A 20,275-nucleotide genomic window follows, 5' to 3' on the forward strand; every position below is an offset into this window, starting at 1 on the left:
TTAATAGCATATTCACATAACTCTAGTGTATATGGTCATTTGAATGAAATGATACACATCTGTTACTATTTAAGTTTTTTTGTTTGTTTGGTGTTTTTTTTTTTCAAGACAAGGTTTCTCTGTATAGCCCTGGCTGTCTCTGGAACTGGATTTGTAGACCACGTTGGACTTAACTCAAAATTCTCCTGCCTCTGCCTCCTGAGTAGGGTTAAAGGTTAAAGGTGTGTGCCTGTCTAGGTTATTCTATACACCAACTGCTGCCCTCTTCCACAGGACGGTGTTAGATTAGCTATTAGTAGTTGGGTGTTGTTAATCTGGTCTTTCTCTGACCTGTTATCTTTAACTGTGGTGGAGGAAAGACTTGCTTCCTTTCCTGTTAGCACAGCCCTGCGTTTAGGATGTATATGTGCTTCTCTCAGACCACAAGGAAGTGGTTTTCATATATTCATTTATGTTTGCATTTTGGAGACAGATGTACCCATATTTTAGAAGAATAATGACAGTTAATTGGTATATATATATGTTTATTTTGAAGATTTAAAAAAATATTATATGTATGTATGAGTTTATGTGCACCGGGTGGAGATCAGACTGCATTGGATCCCCTAGAGTTAAAAGTTGTTGTGAGTCACCCAATGTGGGTGCTGGGAACTGAATTCAGGGCCTATGCAAGAGCAGTTTATGCTTTTAATCACTGAGCTACCTCTCCAGTTCCTGAAGAAGATTTAAAAATAACTAACCAAATAGCTATTAAATATGAGATGAAAACTATTGATAGACATGAAAACTGGTGGCAGGAGTGCTTGTTTTTAGGTACCATACTATCCAACTGCAAACGTGCCATGTACATCTTGCCAGACTCTGAAACTTGGTGTGATGGCAACCCTGGTTTGTGTGCTTTTATGCCATGATTAAACTTAACTGGCTGGGGCTAAGGGTGGCTGTGTGGTGGCATGCACAAGGGACTGGTCCAAGTATAGCCATTAAAGCTCTCAGAAGGGCTTGTAGAACCATGCCCATAAGCCACATAGGAAGAGAACAAGTGACATTGGAGGAAGAAGGAAGGAGGTATGGGAGAAACATGACAGAAGAATTCTGTAGCATTCTGTCCTGAAACCTTGTGTGTCTTGTTCAGACACTGCTCCTTTCACCAGGGGCAGTTTCTGCCCCGTCATTGTTAGCAGTCTCTGTGTAACCAACTATGTAAGGTGGGAAATTTACCATACAAAGCTACTGCTGTTGTGCCTGATGAAGTATTTGTGATGGTATCCAGGACTGAGTTTGCATTTAGTTAAGACAAACAGTATTATATGTAGGACTGTGTGTTTGTAAGGAAATTGTTTAAACACAATAGTTTTATCTTATGAGAGTTCTTACAGGATCTGTTACATTCAAAGAAGAATAAAAATGTTTCAGATTTAATCTAACTTAGCAAAGGAAAAAAGGACATTTTTATGAGGATGTGTTTTCTTCGATAAATAAACGTGTTATTGATGACATTGATGATGTATAGAAAGCTGAACTGGAAGAGTTCCCCTGTACTCAGGAGAGAGCCTGGTTATAGCAATTGCAAGGTCCCTAATACAGAGTCAGCTTCTGGACCATCTTTTGTCAGGTAGATTTATGATGATATACATTGGCTCTGATGACAGCATGATGGCTGCCTCTAATCTCAGCATCCAGGAAATTGAGGCAGGCAGGCTGATTGCCAGTTTCAGGTCAGCTGGATTACATGATAGGATCCCATCTCAAGACAAACATAATGACTTCCACCCCCAACCTCAAATAAGTAAAGATTTCTGAATCATTTGCTTTGAAATGTGGGCTCATGTAATCCAGGCTGACCCCAGACTGCATAGCCTAGGGATTATCTCGAACTCTTGAACTTCGGCTTTCATCTGTGTGCCGGGATTCTAGACTTGGGCTGCCACACCCAAATGCATGGCATGATTGGTGTTTGATTTTTTCCAAAGGCCTGATCTGATTTTTTAAAAATCTTATTAGGGTTGCTGCTGCTGCTGCTGCTACTACTAATGCCAGTGATGGTAACACAAAGTGTTCAAAGCCTGTGGCTGGTACTACTGCAGATAATGAAGTCATGCAGCAAGATTTTGTATTTGAGGATCAGAAAAATAATGAGGTAAGAAATTCTAGAAGCATCATTCTAATTGTTCTAGAACTTAAAGTTACAATTGAGTAATTTTGCTGGCATAAATATTTTGCTGTTATAAATCCTTAAGAATATACATTCTCTGTAGAATTTAGGAATCATGTTAGGTAGAAAGGTGAGTTTAAAGCACCTTCCTTTATTTTCATTATTTTTAATGTTTTATGTGTGCTTGTGTGATAGTGTGAGCTTATGCATGACGCACGCCATGATGGTCATGTGTGGAGGTCAGAGGTCAGCCTTTGGGGTTAATCGCTGCAGTCAGCTTTGTCTGAGATGGGGCGGGCTGCTTTGCTGCTGCGTACACCAGGCTGTTTGGCCCAGGAGCTCCTGAGGATCCAGCTGTCCTCCCCAGCCCAGTTTGCTGTAGGCCCTGGGATTGCAGATGTTACTGCTCACCATATGTGGGTTCAGGATTTAGCTTGCATGGCAAGCACGTGTACACTGTTAGCATTATCCTCCATCCCAGGCGCTTTTCTGTTGTAGTGTATAGCTCAGGCTGGCCAATTCCGGAACTCTTTACATGGACCAGGCCGCTGCCTTCTGCTTCCCAAGTCCAGGGATTAAAGGTGTGTGCCACCATGCCCAGCATCAAGCATATTTTAGAAGTATTTCTAGGGCAGAAAGTTTGATGGCAGTTAGTGGTATTGTAGTTGAGCTTTTATTAGTTTCAAAGCTTTCTTCACACTTCTGAAGAACATAATAGAGCACATCTCCCCCTTTTCCTCACAGTTCTTAGTTGAAACAGACCCCTGTAACAGAAGACAGATTTAAATAATTTTTCTGTTATCTTTTTATGTGTGTGGCTGTTCTGTGTGTACCACATGTATGCTTAGAGGAGTCTCAGAGGCCGAAGGGGAGGCTTTGTATCCCTTGGGACTGGAGTTGACAATTTCGAGTTGCCATGTGGGATCTGGGGATTGAGCCTCCGCCCTCTGAGAGAGTAGCCAGTGCTCTTAACTGCTACATCAACCACTTCTCTTTTTTTTTTTTTTTTTTTTTTTTTTTTTTGGTTCTTTTTTTTCGGAGCTGGGGACCGAACCCAGGGCCTTGCGCTTCCTAGGTAGCGCTCACCACTGAGCTAAATCCCCAGCCCCCCTTTTTTGTTTTTTTAAAGACATAAATCTCACTCTATAACCCTGTCTGGCCTGGAATTGACAATGATGAGCTTGTCTTTCTCTTTTGAGTGCTGGGATTACAGGAGTGGCCACCAGACCTGGTAACAGAAAACACATTAAAGAAGAGAGAAACAGGCCTGATAAACAATACCCTAAGTACAGGTGGGAATTAGATAAACAGTAAATCTCCAGAGGGTGGCTTAACCACCACCAGTCTCCAGAAGTGAAGGTTAGGTGTGTAGGAAGTGACCAGGAAAAGTGTTTGAGTCCAAAAAATGAGGGTATTTAGTTCTGTTACCAAAGAGTAATGGAAATCTTAGTGACGTAGCCATCTTTCTTCCTTGGTAGGGGAGATATCTGTAGAACTGAGGATATCTTATGTATTTAATGTCCTGTTACAAAAAGGGAGATTTTCTAAAGTAATCAGCTTAAAGTAATGTCCAAGAGGTGTGTGTGGGTATGGCATATCAGAATGCTACAGTACAGATCTTTTACTATGACAGAGAACCTGAGCTGAGCTCGTGGTAGTACTGCTTAAGCTCTTGGCATAATTCTTTAAACTTGATAAATAAAAGTGCACACACAGGAGCTGGGTTTGGTGTGACGCTTGCCTGGATGCTAAGGGCCCCTGGAGAGAAACAAAAGTGCAAAAATAGTATCTACAACAGTTTGTCTTTTTAGTTTGTACTGTCGTGCTTTGGATATTTTTACTTTTGTAGATAGGAATTGGCTTCAGTTATAGAATACTCTTTATTAGTGCTTTGATGGTAAGCATGAAGTGCCACAGGGGTGTTTGTTTATATTTGTGCGTTAAGATGCTTATTGCCCACAGAGGCCAGAGACCTCAGGTCTTCTCGGAGTGAGTGGAATGGATACCGTGAGCTTCTGCTTTTTACTTAGCTATAGGGCGGATGGACACACACACACACACACACACACACACACACACACACACACACACACACACACTAGCTGTTTTTGAGAGACACCAGAAGGGGGCATCGGATCCCATTACAGATAGCCATCATGTCATTGCTGGGGAATTGAACTCAGGACCTCTGGAAGAGCAATCAGTGCTCTTTTTTTTTTTTTTTAATATTTTATTTATTTATTATATATAAGTACACTGTAGCTGTCTTCAGACACACCAGACAGGGGCATCAGATCTCATTACAGATGGTTGTGAGCCACCATGTGGTTGCTGGGAATTGAACTCAGGACCTCGGGAAGAGCAGTCAGTGCTCTTAACCACTGAACCACCTCTCCAGCCCCATTTTCCCCAATTCTTACATGGCTGGTTTGGTTCTTTCCTGCCCTTTGCCTCCTGTCAAGGTGATTTTCCTCTTCTCACAATCTAAAAGCCCCGCCTCCATCTTTCTGCCCAGCCATTGGCCTAGTATAGCAATTCATTATCATTTGAAGCCAGGTGGTCAGGGACCCTGCGGTGCATCTGCACAGTCTTTGTAGTCTGCTTGCTTTACTTTTTTTTTTGAGACAAGAGTTTCTCTGCATAGCTTTGACTGTTCTTGACTTCCCTCTGCAGACCAGGCTGGTCACTAACTCACAGAGATCCACCTGCCTCTGCCTCCTGTGATTAAAAGTGTTACTGCTACCCGGCAGCCAGAGCCTCTGTCCCATCCTCTCTTGAACTCACTCCCTCCTTCTTTTCACCCATATTCTTTCCTCAGCCATCAAAGATGTACTGAACATGTTTTAGTTGGCCTAATTGCAACATTATTCACTTGTGTAATTATTCCCAACTCTCCATTTAGCGTTCAGAGTATCTCACTGTTGATATTTCTTTCTTCCCTTCCTCACTAGTCAAACTATGTCAAGCTGATTTGAGCAGTCTAATCTGCTCCCGGATTTTCTGTTTCACCCACTTCCTTGATGGTCTCATTTACTGTAGTGCCTTAGATATCATGTGTATGTTATTGATTCCCAGATGTAGGCACGTGGCATTTTTTTTTTTTTTTTTTTTTTTTTAAATTATGTATTTGGGGTAGAGAGATGGCAGAAGATGTAGGTTTGGTTTCCCAGTGCTTCTGTTTGTAGTGCTCACAACTGTAACTCTGCTTTCAGTGCCCTCTTTTAGTCCAAGGAATCTGACACCCCCTTCTGGCCTCTACAGACCTGACGTGTGTGGGTGCACATATATACATACAGGCAAACATTCATACACATAAAGTAATTAAGACCTTTTACAGTTTTAGTTATTTACATATATGTGTGTATGCCAAAGTGGGTATGAGGAGGTCAGAAGTTGTCTCCTTACAGTGAGGGCTCTGGGGATTGACAGGTTGTCAGGCTTGATGGCAAGTGCCTCTTCACTGAGCCATCTCAACTGGCCTGCACTCAAGCCTGTAGTATAGAGTATAGCCAGTGCTGTTAGAAGCCTGTAGTGTAGAGTATAGCCAGTGCTGTTAGAAGCCTGTAGTATAGAGGATAGCCAGTGCTGTTAGAAGCCTGTAGTATAGAGGATAGCCAGTGCTGTTAGAAGCCTGTAGTGTAGAGTATAGCCAGTGCTGTTAGAAGCCTGTGGTATAGAGTATAGCCAGTGCTGTTAGAAGCCTGTAGTGTAGAGGATAGCCAGTGCTGTTAGAAGCCTGTAGTGTAGAGTATAGCCAGTGCTGTTAGAAGCCTGTAGTGTAGAGTATAGCCAGTGCTGTTAGAAGCCTGTAGTGTAGAGGATAGCCAGTGCTGTTAGAAGCCTGTAGTATAGAGGATAGCCAGTGCTGTTAGAAGCCTGTAGTGTAGAGTATAGCCAGTGCTGTTAGAAGCCTGTAGTGTAGAGTATAGCCAGTGCTGTTAGAAGCCTGTAGTGTAGAGGATAGCCAGTGCTGTTAGAAGCCTGTAGTGTAGAGTATAGCCAGTGCTGTTAGAAGCCTGTAGTATAGAGTATAGCCAGTGCTGTTAGAAGCCTGTAGTGTAGAGGATAGCCAGTGCTGTTAGAAGCCTGTAGTATAGAGGATAGCCAGTGCTGTTAGAAGCCTGTAGTATAGAGGATAGCCAGTGCTGTTAGAAGCAGAAGTGAGTACTGTCATCTGAGAGGAGAGGAGAGAATTTCTGGCCAAGATAAAAATGATTTTGAACTTACCTTCTGTGGGGTTGAAGTTTGCTAGGGATTTATGAAAGACACAGTGAATAGAGAATAAGGACTGTAGGGGGAAGAGTGGTTGTTAATGAACCTAGTTCAGAATTTAAGACGATTGTTGAAGGATACTTTTAGAAGGTAGGGCCTAGAATACTATCTAAACAATTCTAGGCGCTTTTTCTGTTTTTGTTTTTGTTTTTTGTTTTGTTTTTTTTCAGTAGAAGAAAAAATATAGAAGACTTTGAAGAAAAGCTAATTAATGTAGCCAAATCTGTATTTCAAAAAGAAAGCTCCTAGCAAGCGCAAGGCCCTGGGTTCGGTCCCCAACTCTGAAAAAAAGAAAAAAAAAAAAAAAAGCTATTACTGTAGGTTTACAGAACTAGATGGGAAGGTAGAGGGAAGGACAATAATCAGGGGGATTTTTGTACCACACCTGAAATAATAGCACCAGTGAGGGTTGGGAGGGAGAGAAAGGTGAGAATTTCAAGTGTGAGGATGATTAAGACAGCTGTAAACTTAGGGAGGAGAGGTGGTAAGAGCTGTGTGCCTGAGCGCTGTGCGCATGAGGTGGATGCCTTTGTCCTCAGGCAGCCAGTGTGGACCCTTCCCACACTGGGTAGTGTGGGGTTTGGATTAGGACGGTTCTTCTAGGTGTGTATCTCCATCTCGCTTGATCATCAATTCCTCATTACATGGTGCTGAGCATCTGTACTGTGTATTTGCTGTACTCCTTGATGAGGTGGCTAGTGCCCATTTTTGAACTGGGCTGTTTCCCTAGAGAGTGAGTGAGTGAGTGAGTGTGTGTGTGTGTGTGTGTGTGTGTGTGTGTGTGTGTGTGTGTGTGTGTGTGTTGCTAGGATAGAACCAGGGCTACCTGTATGCTAGAAAAGCACTGGAGGGCCAGTTACTGCTGTATTATGAATTGCTTCCATATTTTGGGGATAACATCTTAGATATATTTATATAAATCAATATTTTTAATGGGCTGCTGATACTATAGTAAATACTTAGGATTTTTGTTCGGTAAAAAGAAATCAGTCTCTATTGACTTGAATATATGTATTTATACATGTTTACGTGAGTACCTGTGTGTGTATATATACACACACACACATACACACATTTTATAGGCCAGAGATCCAGAGATCAACTTTAGGTGTTTTTTTTTTTTTTTTTTTTTTGGCGCTTCAAAAAAGGTAGCCTTGGCTGTCCTAGAACACACACTGTAGACTAGGCTGGCCTCAAACTCAGAGATCCTCTTGCCTCTGCTTCTTGAATGCTGGAATTAAAGGCATGCATCACCACTGCCTGGCTGCCAATTTTTCAAAAAATCTATTATCAGTATATTTTGAGACATGGTCTCACTTTGCCTAGAGCTCATCAACTAGGCTAGGCTGACTGGCCATCAGCCTCAGGGGAACAGTTGTCTCTGCTTCTCAACATTGGAATTAAAAGCATGTACCACTGTCTGGCTTTTCAAATGTTGATTCTGGGCATTGAACTCAGGTCCTTATACCTTTATGGCAAGCCCCCTTTACCAACTGAGCTGTCTTATCAGCTCTTTGTTTTTAAATAGGTATAAGTTATTTGGTAATTCGGGGTTGAAATTAAGTTTGAATTCATGTCAAAATACCATCATTTAACTCCATAAAAATCATGATCTTCTGAGTTCTTTAATTGATGATGTTCCCTTAAAGTTAGCATTATTTATTTTTACAAGCACTGAGAATGTGTTCGAATATAGCTACCTCATTTCCAAAAGGAAGGCCAGAGTGCCAGGGTAACTGCCAGCCAAGAGGAAGAGCTGGCTGCCCCTTGACTTGGTCGTTATGGAACGTTGATCAAGCTTTGTTTGTTTGAAACAGTCTCCGAGTATGCCCACCTGGCATTGAGCTCACAGATCTGCCTCTGCTCCAGAGTGTGGGGGTTAAAGGTGTGTGCCTCTACACCTAGGTGGGCTTTATCAGTTTGATCACAGTTATTCAAGAGAGTGAGCTAGATAGAGCTCTCCTAATGTACAGTTTTCAGAGGTTTTTATTAAGCAAATGAAATTGTACAGAATGAAATTGGGGGTGTTTAGGATACTCACAAGAAGTACCCAGCCAGAATACTTGAGTAGAAATAGGTAGGTGAAGATGGAAATGGAGATAAGCAAGGTGGAAGCACTGGTAATGGATGATTAGGTAGGGGGTAGAGGAGTGACTGGAAATGCCTCTCAAGTCCTAATTAGCTCTTGGCAGTCTGCCCAGACACCATCGGTGTGATGAACACACTGACTATTCAAATATAGAAGATAGAACTAAGGTCTGAGGATGAAGGTTCATAGAGTGCTTGCTTGGAGTGCACAGAGCCCTTTGTTTATCCCAGCACTACAAAAACTCTACAGTGGTAAGCCTGTAATTCTAGCCCTCAGTGGGTGGAAGCAGGAGTCAAAAGTTTAAAGTCCTTGGCTTTGTAGTGAGACCTAGGCTAGCCTAGGATACATGAAACTCTGTCTCAGAGCACACACCTATAACCCCAGAACTCGAGAGGCTGGGGCAATGGGAATTGCCATGAATCTGAAACTAGCCTGGGCTATGGACCGAGTATAGACTAGCCTGCACTAGAGTGAGACCTTTTCTCAAAAATAGCAACAGGGGCTGGGGAGATGAGAGCTCAGTAGTTAATAGCACTTAAGCCTTTGCAGAGGACTGAGGGTCATAGTAGCACACACGGGTCGCAGTCATCCATAAAACTTGTACTCCAGGTGTCTAACACTCTTTCAACCTGCAAGAGCACCAGGCACAAATGTCTTACACATACACACACGTTTTTAAATATCTCTCTCTCTCTCTCTCTCTCTCTCTCTCTCTCTCTCTCTCTCTCTCTCTCTCTGTGTGTGTGTGTGTGCGTGCGTGCGTGCACACACACATGCCACAGCATGTTTTTGGAGGTCATAGGACAAGCATGGAGACTTGAGTTTTGATCTCCAAACCCCAAACATTTAAAAAAATAAAAAATTCCTAGCACTGGGGAGGCAGGGACTTGGTTTTCTCTTCCAACTTAGGTAGCCAGGCTTGGCTTCAAGTGCCTTACTGGCCATCTTGCTGTCCCTGTGTACATCTTCTTAAAGGGGAGAGAGTTGGTTTAGGATTGGAGAGGCAGGAGGCCTTTCTGTAGAAGGAGCTGCTTCTTATGATTTCCCTTGCCACTTGAGCTCTAGCTGAAGGGCGAATGGAGGCCCAGAGTGCCTTAAGGTCCCTGTGAGGACTGATGAAAGGACCCATGGGAAGGGACGGAGCACAATAACTTCACAGGAAAAAGAGCAAGCTCCTCTTTCCCATGTGTAATTTCTTTTTTTTTTTTTTTTGAGACATCTTATTGTTCTCAAGTACTAATACTACAGGTGTGAGCCTCTAAAGATGGTTCTGGGCATGAGAATAGTTTTCTTGACATTTTTCTCTGTGTGTGCATGTGTGTACGCCAGGGGACAACTGTGCCTATAGAGTTGGTCTATTTGTTTTTGTCTTTGTTTTTTGTTTTTTTTTTCTTGAATATTTTATGTATTTACATTTCAGATGTTATCCCCTTTTACCCCCTTTCTCCCCTCCCCCTTCTTCTATGAGGATGCTCCCACTCCCACCCTTCCACCCACCCACCCACCCACCCTCTCACCTCAATGCCCTGATATACCCCTACATTGGGGAATGTTTTCAGGACAAAATTGCCCATTGATGCCCGACAAGGCCAGCCTCTGCTACATATGTGACTGGTGGTGCCATGGGTCCCTCCCATGGTCCCTCCTTGGTTGGTGCTTAGTTCCTGGAAGCTCTGGTGGGGTCTGGTTAGTTTTATTGTTCTTCCTAAGGTGTCACACACTCTTGAGACAGCATATCTCACAGACTGGGCTAGTTGGCCAGTGAGCACCAGCGATAGGTAGACTTGTCTCTGCCTCCCAAGTGCTGGTTGTTTTGTCGTCGTTGAAGTGAGGGATTTGGAGATTAAAACTCAGGTCCTCATGCTTGCAAGGCAAGCACTTTACTGACTGCTCTTTCCAGGCCTTATTTTTCTTTTGTATTGCTTAAAATTGCCCATTTATTTATTATTTCAGTAGTTGAAAAGCAGATTTAAAAGTCGGGCATGGCTCTATCAGGGTGGTGCTGAGGCAGGAAGATCACAACTAAGTTGGCCTAGGCTGCAAAGCCAGCTTGGTGTCAGTTTGGGGAAGTATAGCCATACCTTTCTCCAGCTGGATAAACTTAGGGTTGGTGTGGTGATTTGAATGCAGATGGCCCTCAGAGGCCCATGCGTTTGAATACTTGGTCTTCACTTGGTGGAACTAACCTTTTAGGAAGGAGTAGGAGGTGTGGTCTTGTTGGAGGATGTGTCACTGGGCTAGGTAGCCCACACCATTCCCAGTTAGCTCTCTGCCTCCTACTTGTGGATCAGCTGTAAGCTCTCAGCTGCTGCTCCAGCATCATGGCTACCTGCCTGCCTGCCTGCTGCCATGTTCCCCACCCAGATGGTCATGGACACCAAGTTGCCTTGGTCTTGGTGTTTTGTCACAGCAATAGAAAAGTAATTAAGACAGCTGGGGTGTGGCTATTGGCAGAGTATTTGCTAACTTCAGAAGGTCCTCGATTTGATTTTCCAGCACCCTTCAGCCCCACCCCCCCATCTCCACAAAATCAAAATAAAACAGTTGCACAGAGCTAGGCCATGGTGCACATCCCTGTCATTCTAGCACTCTTGAAATAGGGGCATCTCTAGTTGGAGGCTAATATAGGTTAGACCTTGTTTCAAAGAGAGACAGGCATTGTTTCAGTTACTTCAAAGTAAAAGTATAGATTAAATAAGAATTGGTGATAGGATAGCTTGTTTTTTTTAATGATTTATTTATGTATATGAGTACAGTGTCACTGTCTTCAGATACACCAGAAGAGGGCATCAGATCTCATTACAGATGGTTGTGAGCCACCATGTGGTTGCTGGGAATTGAACTCAGAACCTCTGGAAGAGCAGTCAGTGCTCTTAACCACTGAGCCATCTCTCCAGCCTGATAGCTTGTTTTTATAATGCAGGTTTCTAGATTTTCTGATAATCATACTTCTCCCTCGCAAGACAGGGTTTCTCTGTGTAGCTCTGGCTGTTCTGGAATTCATTATGTAGACCAGGATAGCCTTGAACTCAAAGAGATCTGTCTGCTTCTTCTGCTTCCCCAGTGTTGTTATAATATGCCACTATGTCCAACACAATCTATTTTTTAAATTTTGCTTAAGAAGTAAGGTGTATGAAATAGTGGGTTTTTTCATGTGCATAGTGGTGGGAGAGCAGAGAGGTAACTGGTTTGAGAGATGTAGGACAGATTCAGGTGGAAGGAGCAGGATCTTTACTTGTGTGGACGCTCCTGAGGGGCGTGCAGTGGAGTCACTGTGGTAACAGAAGGAAGGCCTGGAGCTTTTTCCTTCTGGGCTGGGTGCTGTATAAATGCGGGCTGGTTCCAGGTACTGTTTGGTTGGGGGTGGGGGTGATTGGTGTCATCCTTTCTGTCTGCCGTGGAATCTGGGTTTCTGAGGCTGAGGCTTGGTGCGGCTATTTCTCTCTCGTGTTGGATTTGTATTTGCTTTCCCACCCTGCTGAGACGTTCTTAGCAGGGACCTCTCAGCTCTAGGTAGAATCCTAGCTTGTCCTGATTCTTCAGGCTTTGACCTAATGCATAGAAACTTTGAGAATGTATATCTACATTCCTAATTTTTTTTTTTTTTAAGATCATTGGTTCCCTCACACCGAGTTTCTTTATCTCTTAAAGATTAAAACTTATTGGAAATCTTAGATTTTTTTATTTATATGGGTATATCAGTGTTTATCATCATAGAAGTAAAGTTAATTTTAAAATAATTTATTAAAAGTTCATAATTTTTTTAATTTATTTTTGTTTTATGTATGTGGGTGTTTTGCCCACCTGCCTACCTGAATGTTTGTGTACCACATGTGTAAAGTTTTCTTGTAGTCTAGAGCGGATGTCAAGTCCCCTGGAACTGGAGTTACAGATGTGCCATTTGGATGCTTGGGATTGAACCCTGGCCCTTTCTTTGCAAGAGCACACGAGCTCCCAACCACTGAGCCAGCTCTTTAGCCTCCTTCCTCCTCATGATAATATTAGTGAGACTGTTTCCTCTCCTTCCCCTATTCCCTTTTGAAGCACTCCCACACTGCTGCCTAGTTTCCCTGGAGTCTATCCCAGCTTCAGTCTGTTACCCTGAGTAGTTGGGACCGTAGGCTCCATCATGTCTGGCTGGAGCCTTCCATCCAGGTTGGTGTGACTTGCACAAGTGTATATGCATGAGGAGATCAAAGGTTGATGGGTCTCCTCCTCCTTTCTCTGCCTTATTTTTTCTCACTGAGCCTGAAGCTTGGCACTTTGGTAGATTTAGAAGCCAGTAAGCCCCATGGATCCTCTTGTTTCAGCCTCCCTAGTGCCGGGATTGCAGGCCCGCACTGCTGGGGCTGGCTTGTTATGTAGGTGCTCTGGTCTTCATGCTTGCTGAGGTGCGGTCTTGTTAGCTAAGTTCTTTCCCTAGATACCGCTTTAAAGAAAAGGCTGTTCTCATAAAAGGCTTTAATTTGTTGGGTTGCATTGATTTATGTTTGTAAATATAATTAATGCCTGCATAGAGGACAGTTTAGGGGTCTCATACTTGCTTTTTGTATTCAGTACACTGCTGTAGATTTGACTGGACAGAGAGTAGCAAACAGTCCAGCCTCGTGGAAGTATGTAGTTGGAAATGTAGCTTCTAAAGAGTCTAAGGATTGTCAGTGGATAGAAGTGCATGCCACACAAGCCTGTCAGTCCCTAGAACCCACAGAGGAGGGAGAGAACCATTCCTGAAACTTGTTCTCTGATCTATACACATGCATTTTGGCATGTGTCCACATGCTAATAATGAATAAAAATTAAGAATTGAAGTTTTTATTGATTTTAGAGATTATAAAAAATGTGAAAATGTTTATACACTTTCTGTAGTAATTTTGAAGGGATTTGTATAATGTTTATTTTGTTCATTTATATAGCTTAGGCTGGTCGGTAGCTTAGGATGAGCTCAAACTCTGAGTCTAACTGCCTCTGTCTCTTGGATGCTGAGATTACAGGCATGTGACACCCCAGTTGGTTTTCTTGCCAGAGGTAGTGTTAATAAACTCTTCATTGAAAAGTAGATTGTTCTGTGCTTCTGAGGCTCAAGTGCCCTCCCTGAACCCCTCCTGGAAAGAAGTTATTTTAAATGTACCCAGGCCAGAGCCTGAACTCACAGAATTCTGCCTGCCTCTGCCTCCCATGTGCTGTGACTGAAGGTGTGTACTACCATTGCCTGGCCAAAAGCGAATTCTAAGGAAAGAGGATACTAGTGATTATTACTTACTAGGAGAGGGAAGACCAACGTCCCTGCAAATACTTAATGTTTGGGATTTTGAGGAAGAGTAAACTTTGTATAGAAGAGCTGCTCTAATGTCCTAATCTAGATTGGCACCTTTCTCTGGTAAATGGTGGTATTCTTTTGTCAGTCTGTAGGTATACTGTTAGAGCCTTGTAGTGACCACGGGGATAGTGAAGATGGCTGTCCTGAGAGGTAAGCCTTTTTTTGTTGCTGATAAACTGTTTTGAGAATTAGAACAACCTCTTCACAGAGGTTGAAACCTTGGGGTGAATCTATCCATTATAAGACAGGATTTGGTAAAAAGAAAATCAGGCTTCTTTAATTTTAATGGTAGATAAAGATAAATCACTAGCCATAAATACTTAGTTTCCTAGCCACAGACAAACATTAGGTATGAACATAGAGAGAACACAGTTTTTTTAGAGATAACAAAAACTTTGATTTATAGAACAATTAGAATTTATTGATACTGTAATCAGACCCATCAGTGAGTTGATTGTCTGAGTACTGCTATGGCCAGCTAATCAAAAATTGATAGAAAACTTGCTTTGGTGGGTAAGTGTGGGATGGTTTGGTCCCTGCTGCTCGTCCTCACCGAGTCCAAGGACAGTCTTTCTGTCTGGTGCTTGCTCACCCACATCCATGTTAACATGTCTGGGACAGTGAGACCCACCAAATGTTGTGTCTTCTCAGATACAGGCCCTTTGAGGAAAAGCTTTTGCAGAGTGTTTCAGTCAGTGGATAAAGTTTTTTCTGGTCACTTGGGTCTTGTTACCCTTTGCATCATTCTTTCAGAAACTGCCAAAACTTTTATCTTCATAGTCTCAGCAGAGGTGATCCTCAGTAACGAGGGCTCTGTCTGATACTACACTACTGGTTGCTGATAGCCTGTTGGTCAGGTAATGTTTTGTTAATGCTGTTGTCTTTTGAGTAGATACCTGTTGTTGGAGGGTAAGTAAATTCTTTGGAGCCATGTCTCTGGAGTGTCCTCATACTCTGAAGGTCCACAGTTTTCCTGCTTACAGCAGTTCCTTGTGCTTCCTTTCAGGAGGCAGAACTGATCCTCTTCCAGCCCAGGGAGTTTTGGAGCTATGGGCTGAAGATATAAGATTAACAGGCATCCCCAGAAAGATGACATCGGGATATGGTAGAACAATAAGTATCTATTTAGTGAGGACCCAGTCTTTTTGGGAAACTGTTTGCTCTTCAACTCGTGTCTAGGTTAGCAAACTTGTTGTAGATCCAGAGTTCTTTGGCTAGGTGGATCACACTTTGTATGGTTAATACTACTCACACTTTTCAGATTTAGAAAGTTGTATCTTTCAGAGTAAGCCTTTGAGAGTGAATCTAACTTACCCTACCATTTGCTCCCAGCCTAAGTAAAAGAAGATGTTGAAGAAGGCTGGTGGTGGGGGTACATACCTTTAGTCCCAGCACTTGTGAGGCAGGAGTAGGTGGAAAAGAGTGCAGCCTGGTCTACAGAGCTTGTTCCAGGACAGCCAGGAGCTATGCAGAGAAGCCCTGTCTCAATTCCTAACCCCCACCCCCACCCCACCTTGCTGCAGCCCCCCCCCCAAAAAAAAAAAGATGGCCTTGAGCCTTTCAGGGACTTTAGTTTATTTCTCAGGCCACTGAGGGTAAGATACTTCCATATAAAGAGATAACTTCTTGTGTTTAAATCAAGGCTTGCCTTCCAAGTGCTCACCACTTTTATGACCACTTAAAGAGGCACTTAGGCTTATGTGTTTTAAATTAACACAGATCTGTTTGAGGAGAATTTCCCATCATGGGCATCAGTAACATTTGCTTTGTTTTCTGGCTAAAGAGGTAGAGATTGTTTGTGGCAACTTACAATATGACTCTTAAATAGGGATTCATTTTTCTGGGGAACTACAGGTGAATTAAGTTTTCCTTTTTTTTTTTCTTTTCTTTCTTTCTTTCTTTTTTTTTTTTTTTTTTTAAATGTAACTGTGGATTGCAGTATATACTTGTGATTGTGCTTGGCCTTGAGGGACAGATCCAAACTTTTTAAAAAGTCTTTGCATGGATAGAATAAAACCTGTTGGTTAAAGCTAATATTTATTTTGTGGAATCTTTTTCTAATATGCATCAGTTCTCACTGGCTGCTGTAATTGGTTTTTAATTTTCCTTTCATAAAGATTTTTCTGTGGGGGTTAGTTTGCGTGGGCGGGAGTGGTAGAGAGTATTAATTTTCTAAGCTTGAAGTGAGTCTGTGGATCTTTTCAGTATTGTGTGATTTTTCAGATATAGGGCTCCAAAGAATGGGCATATATGCCCTGTTGATACATTTCCTCTCAAATTTTAAATGCTAATTATATTGGGGAAGAGAAGAAAGAATCTAGGTAAGAAGTAATAAAAGTAACCTTTGTGTTCTTTATATGCTAATAACTATATTTGTGTTTCTAGGAAGGAATATTTATTATGTGACACTGATAAATTGCCCCACTTGATTCTGGTAAGAACTATCTATATATTATAGTTCTTAAAAATGTTGCTTAGTGTGTCAGTTATTATATCTGGTCTTTAGTCTTATATTGAGTAAGTGGAAAGGAGTCCAATGTGTAAAATTAAGCAGTAATTAATGTGGGTATAAAATTGTGGGTTATGAAAAGTACTTTCCTACATTTGAGAGAGCCCCAAATTTGGTTTCCTAGTAAGACATTATAAGGTGTAAATTTACAATGGAATGTAATTTGCTTGGGGCTGGAGAGATGGCTTTAACCATTAAGAGCACTAGCTGCTCTCTTTTCTAGTGGTCCTGAGTTCAATTCCCAGCAGCTTCGTGGTGGCTTACAAACTGTCTATTCATAGGATTCAACGCCATCTTCTGGTTGCACAAGTAGACAAAGTGCTCATATACATAAAATGCATAAACAAACCTTTCCAGAGTACCAGGCTCTGATTCTCAGCACCCATATGCCGTCTCATAACCATCTGTAGCCAGTCTCAGAGGATCTGATGCCCTCTCTGGCCTCCTTGGGCATTAGGCATGCATGTGGTGCACATAATAAATGCACAAACAAAAGCCCCCTCCCCCATGCACAGGTAAGTAGAAATGGGACAGTTGGCTTTGTTGGCCCAATAATGAAAAGGACATAGGGATGTGTGTGTGCTGACTGTCTCGGAGCCAGTTGTGAAAAGTCGTGGTTATAAGATGCATTCTTTATTTTAAAATACAGGATTCTAGTAGCAAGATACGTGACTTGAACGCCAACACTGAGTTGGAGGTAACCGAAGGTCAGAGTGTTGGTGTTCACGGAGAAGCAGCATGTATACAGATTGCACATTTAGATCTGAAGAATGTTTCTGATGGTGACAAATGGGAAGGTAATTTTACCCCAGCATGTTAATTTCCCAAACGCTGTTGTTTGTAACTGAAAGAACCCAAAGCATGATGAGACTCCTGCCCTCTTCTGGACAGTGTTTGCCATCCTGGTCTGTTTACTCTGGGGGGAAAAATGAAGTTTATTGTTTGTTTGGTTTTTTCCCAAGTACATTAGTAGGGCAGTTCTCTCATTCATTGAATGTACCTGGATTATTAGCTATGATGCTGCCAAGGGTGCAGCGATGCATGCCTGGGACCTCAGCATTTGGGGGAACGAGATGATCACGAGTTTCAAGACCAGACCATCTCAGTGCCTCCTCCAGTGCACCTCCTTCAGAGAAAGATCAAAATTGATTAAAAGTAAGAAGTACCCAGAATAGAATACCGCAGATTAATTGTTAATCAGATGCCGTATCTTAGTCTTTGGAAGTTCAGCTTGGTAGACGTTCGATGACTTTACCAGTTTAAGCAGGGTATCCAGCTACCTCATAATCAGCAGCAGCAGGTTTTTATGTTTTTAATTCTCTACTGGTACGTCTAAGCGAAGATTGTATTATAGAGTGCAAAAGTATTTTGGGGAGATGCTAAAATTTCTTAAAACTTAGCAAATTTACACTGAAAATTTTTGCTAAAGATTTTACATTAAAAATACCATAAACTGTAAACAGATATGGGACTTGAGTGAATTATTTACGTACTAAAGTATTTACTTGGGAAAAACACCCAAGAATCTATTACGTATTTTGAAATCCATAAAGAAGATTACTGACAAAATGGATAACTAAGTAACAAATGTGGTGCAGTGTCGTGGAGAGAGCCTCTGTCAGCACTGTGTGCTGCGTTATCAACTGTGAAGTAAGATGCTGGAGAAGGGAAAACGAACAACCATTTAGATCCATGAGCCGTCAGCCCTCCTCATAAGAGAACAGGAGGCAACTCAGGGGTCCTCAGCCCAGGTTCTGTTCATGTGGCCGGAGAGCCCTGGGATTACTGTGTCTTGGCGAGTTATTTGATGACGCACAGTGGCAGTACCGGGAGGAATTGCAGTGCCATGCCCTGAGCTCCTTTGCCATGTGACCATAGTTTTAATGTGTAAGGTTTTTGTTGTTCTTGAGTTTTAATCTAAAGTCCAGCCATATTTTAAAAGTTTTTAGCAAATCCTTGCCTGTCAATCTTTACTGTGACCCTCCCCTATGCACAACCATTCTAGGTCTCTGTCTTTGCCATGTGTAGTGGCATATTGTGAGCCTTAACTTCACCTAAATGAAGTTGGTTCTGTTTGACTTATTCAGAACTCTTAGAATTAATGCAGAAGCTCCCTTGAGTTAGAGATGTTAGCACACTGGTGACAGTGAAGACCACGTGTCCTGGATGTGAAAAGGAAAGGAAACAGTGGAAAAGCACAGTGGCTAAAAGAGGGTCCCTGGGAACCTTGGTAAGAACAGAGTCTCTGAAGGTGAGGACTAGGATACTTTTGTCTCTTTTAGTGGGAGATGAAGATAACTAAGCACTTATGATCTCTGACTGAAGGCTCTAACCCTGTGTTAAACACAGTTAAGGAACAATTTCCATGGTTTGGAGAGGCTGGGCTCTATAGCTTGAGCTTTGTAGAGGTTGTCCAAGGAGAACCAGATGCTTCCTTAACCCCCACACACACACACACACACACACACACACACACACACACTCTCTCTCTCTCTCTCTCTCTCTCTCTCTCTCTCTCTCTCTCTCTCTCTCTCAGTGACCTTCAGAACCTTAGTGCTAGTGGACAGATAAGTGAACTTCCTAGCCTGAGAAGGGTTGTCATGATCATATTCTAACTTTGCCACAAATGTGAATATTGTTTATTTGTTTTTGTTTTTGTTTTTTTTTTTTCCTTCGGAGCTGGGGACCGAACCCACTGAGCCAAATCCCTACCCCCCCCTTTTTTTTACAATTAGGTGTTAGAATATTTCTTTTAAGTCTCAAGATAACAGATTTCTTTAGACTTTATGTACTTTGAAATCTGTAGACATATTTTCTTTGTTTGATATGACTCTAGTAGAGAAGGGGGGATGATTCCACAAATTCTGGCCCTCTTGACCATTTTCTAGTAAGCGAGGCTTTCCTTTTTTCTCAAGGGTAGCTAGCAAGCAGGCTTATGTCCCTACCACAGCCGGTATGCGCTTACAGTAGCTGCTCAGAGAGTCTCAGTGACGGTGGATAGCATCTTGCCCTCAGGCTTTCTGCTGACAACTTTGGGATGACATACAGTAGTAGTATTTTTATGAGGCATGAGCAAAAGAGAGACTTTTCTTTGTTTCTTTTCTCTTTTTGGTCCTGGGATTGAACCTAGAGCCTTCGGATGCCACGAAGCACTCATCTCTTAGCCATACCATCCTCAGCCTCTAAGGAAGTTGTTTTTTCTGTCAGCCATACTAAAAAGTTTCAAACACACGTGGTTAAATGGCTTGGCTCATCAGTCTTGTGTCTGAGTTTTAATAACAATCAGTTCTGAGTTTGCCTTACTTGCTGGAACAGAAATGTATGCTTGCTTAAAGTATGCAGGTAGTCCTTTCTTTGAAGCAGATTTTTAAGTCGAATTCCTGGCTGGCCCTGGGGAAATGCTTCTGTGCCCTTGGTGTTGTGTTATGTGTATGGTTTGTTCTGCCTGCTCTGTGTGTTCACTTTAGTATTTTTTGCCATTTTTTCCATTTTATTAGCGTCATGCCTTATCACTTTCCCCCTCATTGATTTCAAAACAATGCATCTGCAGAGAGATGGGGAGGGTAAGTACAGCTCGCCACCGCTCAGCTTTGCTTTCCCTGTGTGAGTCCCTTGGTTTGTCTTTTGTTAGCCCTTCTCCTGCTGTCCCCAAAGGAAACTTTTGTGTTAAAAACTCAGAAAAGGGTTTTTGTGATTTCTTTTCTTAAAACGTTAACATTTGTCATGAAATGTTCATTATGAGTGTATCTGCTGGGACACAGGCACAAGGGCTGCTCTGAAATCACTGTTGCTGAGGTCATTTTGGGATTATACACTTGTTACCCAAGTTTTAGTCAACCAAAATGATTTAGGCCTCCAAGGCAAGGTAAATTTTCTAAAAACTATTAAAAGATAATGCTTAAATGGCTAATACATAGCATTAAACTAAATTGC

General features: G+C 42.2%; 1 protein-coding gene across 11 annotated transcripts in view; it reads left to right on the forward strand.

Annotated features, from left to right (window-relative positions):
* The window catches only part of Fam13b (family with sequence similarity 13 member B), a 79,104-nt gene that overhangs the window by 39,348 nt on the left and 19,481 nt on the right, over positions 1–20,275 (forward strand). For 8 of the 11 annotated variants that reach the window (XM_032885995.1, XM_032885990.1, XM_032885989.1 and 5 more), the window contains 5 exons: positions 2,005–2,140; positions 13,919–13,983; positions 16,219–16,267; positions 16,992–17,139; positions 19,840–19,905. In XM_032885995.1, coding sequence (XP_032741886.1) covers positions 2,005–2,140; positions 13,919–13,983; positions 16,219–16,267; positions 16,992–17,139; positions 19,840–19,905 — 464 coding nt within the window. The remainder of the gene's footprint in view (positions 1–2,004; positions 2,141–13,918; positions 13,984–16,218; positions 16,268–16,991; positions 17,140–19,839; positions 19,906–20,275) is intronic. The other 3 variants (XM_032885992.1, XM_032885996.1, XM_032885993.1) reach the window with 1 other exon arrangement.

This window comes from Rattus rattus, chromosome 15 (genome assembly GCF_011064425.1).
Source record: "Rattus rattus isolate New Zealand chromosome 15, Rrattus_CSIRO_v1, whole genome shotgun sequence".
NCBI lineage: Eukaryota > Metazoa > Chordata > Mammalia > Rodentia > Muridae > Rattus > Rattus rattus.